We start from the raw sequence: 9,102 nt of genomic DNA, 5'->3' as shown, positions 1-9,102 counted from the left end.
AGAACCCAAAATTCCCAAGCAGCTATTTTGAGGGCGTCGTAACCCAGAAATATTTGCAGGAACAGTTGGTTCTGGATCTGAACCCTCAGCACCTTACAACAGTTTTGTAAAGCATTAATAACTTGAAACTTGTAAATTTGGATTTTCATTAGTCAAGTTGTAGACATTCCTGTGTGGAATTATATAACACAGTACTGCACATTTTTTTTACATTAAAACAGATTGCGTGGCTTCATTTCCCAGTATGCAGCAAAGTATTGAGCAATGACCCTAAGGCATTCTGACCAAACACAGTGTTCAAAGCTTGGGAGAATTTTTCACTATTTAAAAAAAGGAGTAAACCACCAAGAGATGACATATGAGAAGTGTAACTCCTACATTCTAAAAATTCTTGCAAGTTTATTGATAAGAAAAGTTAGAAAGAATGGCAAAAAAATGTTAATGACTATAATCTACATATTTCATGTTAATGATGAAGAAGATGCCACCGGCGGACAACGAGTCCACGGGACCAAGGGGCACGCTTGTGAAGAAGAAAAAAAAGGCTGAAACTATTTTTGCCTTGAAAAAAAACTCAGCTGAGATGTCTTCTATTTTCCTGAAGGTTTATAGAGAGTTATTGATTGACATGAGTAATGTGCACTTTTATGCTAATCCATAGCAACAGATTAAGTGTGTTTACCACTAAACGGGTGTGTGTTTATTTATTAGCAATCCCACACAGCCAGGTGAGAAGTATTTTACAATTGTGACGCAGCAACGTACGGGTACGTTGTTTTGCGCACCCATGCCATTTTGCTGACGTATATCGGCGTGAGACGGTCGGCAAGTGGTACAAACTGGTACCTATCCACATTGAACATAAGACAGTTTTCCTAGTGCAGTAGACATACAGTGTTTACATGCAGGAGGTTGCCATTGTGTTTAATCAATGTGACATGCTAAGAGGGATGCTCCACTGTCCAACATCAGGTACAAGCAGGAGGTTCCCAGAATGTCCCCAGACTGTCCCTTCTTCATGGGAACCTGTCCCTAGGCTCAGACTATTTCTGCCTCACAGGAGGGTGTAAGTTCATACCTATTTCCCAGCAGGGGCTATACATGACCCCTCTTTCTCAATGATGGCTGCCCATATCTTGAGAGCACTTTGTGTCCAAACAGACACAGGCTCCCCCATAGTGTCCATGGCAGAGGACATGCTGGTGCCATGCCTGATGTCCCCATAGAAGACAAAACAAAAGGAAAGTATTATTCCAATTAAAGCCCACCTCTAAAAATGTTAAAAATTCCACAATTGAATGCTCGCCTCCAGCACCCTCCTCCGGTGCACACAACTCCAACCTGTGGGCATAGCCTCAGTGATATCATCTACAATACAGGGACATAATGCTGGAACTGGGGAGGCTGGAGTGCGACTGGAGCCAGGTGACGCTTACAGAACAGGCTGCAGGCAACTGATCAGAGTGCTGGAGGGACATTACTAAGCCGAGGTCCCCCCCACACGATACAACATCTGCAATCTCCTTTGTCACTGTCACTAATATCTTTGCTCAGTCTTCTTCCCGGGTCAGCAATTTCAGCCATCTTGATTGGTCAGCCCAGGATGACATAGCATGTGCCCGGTAATTAATTCATTCTGGCACCCAAGGCATGCTGAGATTGTACACTGGGCTTTACAACTAGAAATTCATTGCAAATTGATAAAGCAATAGTTTTTATGCAATACAACCTAGCTTCTAACAACTTTGAAAAAGAGACCTTAGTTTCACTTTAAGCTGGCTACAGGGCACATGGGGGCTCGGGCAACAGGAGGATCGGTGCAACGGGACAGAAGGACAATTACAGATCAATGCACTGCATCTGTGTCTCTCCCTCCAAAAGCTGTAAAACTGTTTCTCCCCTCTTCATCCTTCCGGGTTTTCAGCTGTTGGAGGGAGAGACAAAGATCTGTAATTGCCCTTCCAACCCGCTGCTCTAATCCCACTCTACATCTGATCCCCCCCTGTTTGGCTGGACCCCCCCCCAAATGTCATGACCAGTGTGGATCAGATGTCCCCAACTTTCTTTTCCTGCCTGACCATAAGTACTCAACCCACCCCTTCTCATTACATAGATTAACAAGAACAGAAATTAAATGGAGTACAGATGGCCATAGCAGCCTTTTTATTAACAAACACTTATTCAAATAACATTCTTTACATCAATATCTGAAACCAAACTAAACAGTCCTCAGGCTTGTTGGTCTATGATGGCAACCCCAAAATTCCAAAACATGTTCCACTGCGGGACCTTCACCATGATAAAGCCTCCAGTCGTGACACGCCAGCTCAGAGACAACCCCACCACCCGCAGTGCAACCATTATCCTATTCCACCTAAACCATGTTAACTGGAATCCCAGAGGGGCACATACCACTGATGAGTCCCCCAGACTTCCATCTCAGGCTTGTTGGTCTATGATGGCAACCCCAAAATTCCAAAACATGTTCCACTGCGGGACCTACACCATGATAAAGCCTCCAGTCGTGACACACCAGCTCAGAAACAACCCCACCACCCGCAGTGCAACCATTATCCTATTCCAGCTAAACCATGTTAACTGGAATCCACCACAGGAGCACATATCACCGATGAGTCCCCCACACTTCCATCTTGTAAGTATTTGCTTACAGCAGTGGTCATCAACCCTGTCCTTATGACCCACTAACAGGCCAAGTTTAATGTATTACCTTGGGGAGATGCAGACTAGAATATTGTAATCACTGAGCAACAAATTATATCACCTGCAATGTATTTCAGTTATCTTGCAAATCTGGCCTGTTAGTGGGTCCTGAGGACAGGGTTGATGACCACTGGCTTACACCATCAAGGACCAAACTACCAAACCCCTCCCTATCCAGCATCTCCCAGCCAATCCCCTCTTTCCCTGCTTCTACAACTTTAACTTCCTTAACCCCTTCATTGCCTCCCCTGCTCACTCTGTCATGCCGGCCCTTCACTACTTTCATTACTTTTCTAGCGCTTGACCATTGTAGATCAGATATCCCCAACTTTCTTTTTCTGCCCGACCATAAGTACTCACCCCACCCCTTCTCATTACCTTGATTAACGAGACCAGCCATGAAATGCAGTACAAATTACCACAAATACATCCCACCGCCAATAAATGGACACCATGCCCCCTTAGGTACAGCCTGGTATTTGACTCTCCCGATGGTGAATGACCATTCCCCCATTTTGAATAAAAAATTAGCTCACCACATGGTCTCACTCACCGACCTTCGAATCCATCCAGCAATGACTCCAAGGCAATCTCCCACAGCCAACCCAGACAAGGAACCCCCCCGTTGTTCCGCCGCTGGTGCCAGCTCTTGGAACCTTTCCCACTGAAATTGAGACAAGGAGTCAGCCAAAGTATTATCTACACCCAGGAGGTGTACAGCATACAAAAAAATATTCATCTATAGACAGCAGAGCATCATGTAGCACAGCAACTGTATCACGGGTTGTGATGATGCTGTAATGTAGTTAATGACCACACCCAGGTTGTCGCAATTCAACCGAAGTTTCATATTCCGAAATTATTCACCCCAGATTTCCATCGCCAGCACTACCGGAAGAGCTCCAGGAGCACCAGGTTACTCGGCCAAGGTTTCGCACTCCATTGACTCTGATAAAATGTCCCATAACCTTTCGACCCTGCCGCATCTGTAAACAGCTCCAAATCAAAATTGCTCACCGGTCCGGACATCCAAACTGATGTCTCATTATAGCTTTCCAAAAAACGTGTACCAGACCTGCAAATCTTTCTGATGTTCCCTAGTGAGACAAATAAAATGGGTAGGGGACCTAACGCCAACAGGAATTGTAGCCTCCAAAGCTGAATCTTGCGCAGTCCCAATATCCCACGAATCTTGAGTGCCAACAATTTATCCTCTGGCAAGTGACACTCCATGGTGTCCAAGACCAGTACTATGCCCAGGAAATGTCCTTAGCCAAAGGAATGCCAAAGGAATACCAAAACTCCCTGCAATGTGGATAAAATTATCGCACACACATTAGAAGCAGGTGGCCCCAAGCAAAGAAGAAAATCATCCAAATAATGAATGACTGAATTCACCCCCGACAGACCCTAAACCACCCATTTAACAAAGGAACTGAATGTCTCGAACAGAGCTCAGGAAATGGAACTGCCCATGGGCAAGCATCGATCAACATTTAATTTGTCCTGCCAACAGCGTCCCTGCAATCAAAAACTGTCAGGAGGAACTGGGAGCAAACAAAAAGCAGACTCGATGTCAGATTTTGCCATTAGAGCGGCTAACCCATCTCACCGCTGCAAAAAGGAAGTATACAACACTGTACATGCTTCTGGATCGATTGCATCTTTGACAGAACCTCCCTTCAGGAAGGACAGGTGATGGATCAGTTGGAATTTGTGTGGTTCCTTCTTAGGCACCAACCCTAGTGGCGAGATCACCAAATCCAGCAGAGCCTTCATCTGAAAAGGCCCACCCATGAGACCCAACGCCACCTACTTAGCCAATTCTTCAGATGCCACCCCCAGATGCTGCAATGCCAAATTAAATTCTGCTCCATAGGCAGCATGGCCGGCAAGGAACATGGGATGCGGAAACCTTCCAAGAATCCCTCTCTCAACAGTCTAACAGCTGCAGGGACTGAAACCCTTTTCCCCCTGCAAAATGCTGCATCAGATCCTGTGGACCTCCCAGTAAATCACGCAGTTGCACATCTGTACCGGAATTGGCAGGTGTATTACCTGTCCCTTGCGGGCCAGTCACCAAGCCCCCAGCCTGCGGCGTGGCCCTGACATCCACCGAATCACCCCATGCTTTAAACCCAACAACCCACCCAATGCAGCATTAAAAGAGTTAATAGATAAAGAGGCAGACTCAATAGCCGCCGCTCCAGAATCCACCGGTGCCGACTGGCTCCGCATCATCAGAGCATGACAGCTCACCTTCAGAACGCTCTCCTGGAAGCTGCTGATCCTCAGGTCCTAGCATCCCAGGCAGAGAGGCCCTCGATGCAGAGGACCCATGCCATTGTTGACCTCTCCTCACAGCACCAGATCCACCCTCCGCACAGCCTCTGTGGTGCTCCGCATGTCTGTTGCCTCTGTCGCTCTCTTGTTGCTTCTGCTCCTACTCCTACTGGGGGACTTGTCCTGGTGTTGGAGCCGCCGGCTGCATCTGGTAATGGCCCGGCAGCCGTGGCTGATCATCTCACAGGGACCCACCACGCAGCAGCGTCAGAGGAGGCAGAGTCTGCCGGCTCACGACAGTGAGACCCGCCACCTCGCTCGCGGAGCTCCATCTCCGACAAGGATTCCATCCAAGCAATAAACCTGCTGCAGCTGATGGTGGCCCAGCAGGTGTACCTGATTGGTCCCGTTTGGGGCTCCTGACCTGGCACAAAGCTCGGGGGGATGCTCCTGGGGAAAAACGCTCCGGAGGTCCAGACCTCAGAGCACATGGGCGTTCCTGCCCTCCACTGCCGACCAGGATGCCTGATCCTCTATCAGGGATGCTACCTGTCTGTGTAGCCACTCAAGTCCCCTCGTGATGGCAGCCGCCCACAGCTGGCCCAAAATCCTGTCCACCTTTGCCATACTAATTGCTTCTAGGCAGCGTGTAAACTGCCTGCTTCTTCCACCTTGCTGACCCTATAATAATGCCCGAGAGACCCACCTCTAAAACTACCAAACCACTTCCTATCCTGCTTCTCCCAGCCAATCCTCTCTTTCCCTGCTTCTACAACTTTAACTCCCTAACCCCTTCATTGCCTCCCCTTATCACTCTGTCATGCTGGCCCTTCACTACTTTCATTACATTTCTATCGCTGTGGGCCTCACTTTGCAAAGTACAACGTTTAATTTGTTTTTATTATTAAATTTTGGAATTAATCGATTTTCCGGAAATGAGAACCGCATACACTGATAAAAACACTGTTAAACTGTTTTCCATCCTGCTCCTTCAAATTTTCTTATCACTACGGTCAAAAACAAATGTCGATTAGACCACACTAACAATTCGAAAAGTCAAATAAATATTCCCGAAAAATAACGTTTTTAAAGTTCTACTACTGTGTGGCCAGCTTTATCCTTCATCTACAAACATAATTATTCATTGCACATTACAGTTCAGTGTGAACCAAAGTAGTCTGAGCATTAAAAGTCTAAATAGAATAAAGTGAGCATGCTGGGACTTGTGGTTCTATAGTAGATGGAGAGTTCCAGGTTTCCCAGATGTAATCAATAGAGAGCTACAAGTACATTTGTCATTAAAGTACCAGAGCTGCCACTGCTGGCCCAATTTAAAAATTCTATAATCTTGGCTGTGTCTGCTCTCCATGCTTTGAAATCACAGACCCGGGACACACATGACTCAGACACGCAAGTTCCACAATTCTCTATACTCAGGACACAAAATGTTGAAGCCAAAGCATCAGCATGACCGTGATTAGTGAAGTAGTGATGAGCAGAGACCAGCTATAATTCCTCCATAATTCTTCAATGATAGGTGTACTTTGGGCTCAATCATATCATGTCCATTGAGCTGCATTTTTCTGCACGCCACGGCAGTCTAGGGTTGCCATGTCATCTCTTTAAAACCGAACACATATGAATTACACAGGTTCTGTGGCTGATTATGGTGGTAATTAAATTCACTCGGTGTCCTATCTGCATTCAATTAACCCCAAAACCTGTGTAATGTATGTGTTCGGGTTTAAAGGGATGAGGTGACAACCCTACCTGGCACACGCATGCTTTGAACAGGGCACAAAAAAAACAAAACCACAGGCTGGAGTTATTTTTAGACGACAACTTGTAGCGGTGCTTTGTGAAAAATGAAATTTCCAGTCGGAAACTGCAGAAATAACAATCTAGGATTCTGCACAATTTATCTGCAGGTGGTGGCCCGGAGCTCCGCCTGAGCACATTGTTTTCATGACCTCACTCACCATTTCGTAAAAAGTAAAGTAGTAGGAGGTAGTAGGAGGGAAATTCTCGGGAAAAAGAGCCTCTATGCAGCTGATTGGTTGAGTGCAGGAAGTATGAGGTCTATATAAGCAGAGAAGTGTGCTGTGTATGTATTCAGCTTATTCATAATGAACCGTAGCAGTGTGCTGATGACTCCAGCCTTCTCCATGTGGGAAGCAGCGCAGCCAGGACTCTTCCTGCAACCTGTCTGGGACTATGTGCTATCCAAAGAGCACATCATCAGATCTCCCTTCTATCCAGTGCTGTTCTCCTTCACTGTCTACATGGCTTTCTGTCTCCCTTACCTGGCATTAGACATCCTCTGTCTCAGAATACCAGCCTTGAAGAAGTACCAAGTGCAGCCTAAATCCAGACCCAGTTTGGCCATGGTGCTGCACTGCTTGGCACACACCATCTACAGTCACCTGGTCTTCATATTTCCTCTAAGCGTTGCCTATTGGTACTGGAGACCGGTGCACCTGCCATCCCTGGCACCTGAGCTTCATCGCATTGTGTTGGACATCATTGCCTGCATGTTGCTCTTTGACTTCCAGTACTTTGCCTGGCACTTGCTGCATCACAAGGTGCCCTGGCTGTACAAGAACTTCCACAAGACACATCACAAGTACACTGCCACCTTTGCCCTAGCAACACAGTACTCCAGCGCATGGGAGATGCTGTCATTGGGGTTCTTTGCTAACATCAGTCCAATAATGCTGGGGTGTCATCCTTTAACTGAGATGGCCATCTTCATCATCCATATCTACCTGTCTGTGGAAGATCACTGTGGCTATGACTTTCCCTGGTCTGCACATAGACTGGTGCCATTTGGCTTATGCGGAGGGCCAGGACATCATGACCTCCATCACCAGAAATTTGTCTGGAACTATGCACCTTACTTTACTCACTGGGACAAACTGTTCAATACACTAGCAAGACAGACATCCAAGGAGCCACATGACTGATTTCCATGTACAGACTGAATTGCCAAATTGTATCTTCATCTCCAAGGCATCAAATGCTACCTGATTGAAGGAAAGGACACTGCAATGTGCTCGCCAGGTTCTGAGATGTCTGTGCCACAAATCTGGGCTACCAGTGTTCAATAGACTTTCTGTTCTACAGGGTTTTCAGAATAAGAGGTTATCAACGACCTCTGATTTGCACTTTAAGAAAAAAAGTTGATATTGTACTTTTCATATTTATACATATTTATTAAAACGTATGGCTCAATAGTGATCATTTTATAAACAATTGTGTTTTACATGTGTTATTTAAATTATATATATATATATATATATATATATATATATATATATATATATATATATATATATATATATATATATGCTAATTAAGTTATTTTTAAAGAATGCACAATGGTGAAAATGAAGGAAGCTTGTGTTGTACACTGAAGCTATAAGGTACACGTTATACAGAAGAATGTCATAGTACGTATGCAGTATGTTCAGGAAAGTATAGCTGATAGTTGACAGATTTGATAAAATGTTTGTTTCTACTGCACTGAAATAATCATCTTTGCTTTAGAAAGGTTCAGGGAATTGATGGTAGAAAGAACCAATGTATGTTTGTTGGTAAAAAGGTATTTAAAGAAAAAGGAAGGTATTTCCAATCGCCAAATAAGCTCATCTGGTAGGTTAGTGATGTAAAGTGCAAAAGTTAACCGTTGATCTAGTAAAGCGTTTTATGTTTTATTTTTGTATTTGTACTAAACACAGCTGGCTGTGAAAATCATGTCCTCAACCATTTTCCTATTTTTTATATGATGCTGTAAATATTTATTTTGGTTAAACATTTTTGACTATATTTGTACAAAAGATAACATTAATAAATTATTTGTTATTCCTAACAAGTTCATAGTATCAGTGTGTTCATTATATATTATGCATTATGTGTATATAAAGAATCTAATAACTGCTTCTAGCAATACACATTTGCCAGAATATGGGGAACTTGGACTTATTAGAACATAAATTAGTTAATAGCAATGGTTAATACAGCTAAAGCACTTGTGATTCACATTTTTGGTCCAATGAGAAGGACAGTGATAAAGTGATAAGAGAACATACTTAATAATTG

At 44.5% G+C, this 9,102-nt stretch overlaps 1 protein-coding gene across 1 annotated transcript; it reads left to right on the top strand.

The window, feature by feature from the left end:
- Nucleotides 1-7,110: 7,110 nt before the first annotated feature.
- On the top strand, nucleotides 7,111-8,875 carry LOC143930156 (cholesterol 25-hydroxylase-like protein). The gene has a single exon (XM_077454183.1). It carries the CDS (start codon nucleotides 7,131-7,133, stop codon nucleotides 7,965-7,967), a length of 837 nt encoding a protein of 278 aa, XP_077310309.1. The 5' UTR covers nucleotides 7,111-7,130; the 3' UTR covers nucleotides 7,968-8,875.
- Nucleotides 8,876-9,102: the final 227 nt, after the last annotated feature.

The sequence above is a fragment of the Lithobates pipiens genome, unplaced genomic scaffold (assembly GCF_037356315.1).
Source record: "Lithobates pipiens isolate NorthernLeopardFrog02 unplaced genomic scaffold, aLitPip1_a1.2 Scaffold_25, whole genome shotgun sequence".
Classification (NCBI taxonomy): Eukaryota; Metazoa; Chordata; class Amphibia; order Anura; family Ranidae; genus Lithobates; species Lithobates pipiens.
The sequence above is the reverse complement of the archived record's forward strand: the minus strand, read 5'-3'. Positions and strand labels throughout refer to the sequence as shown.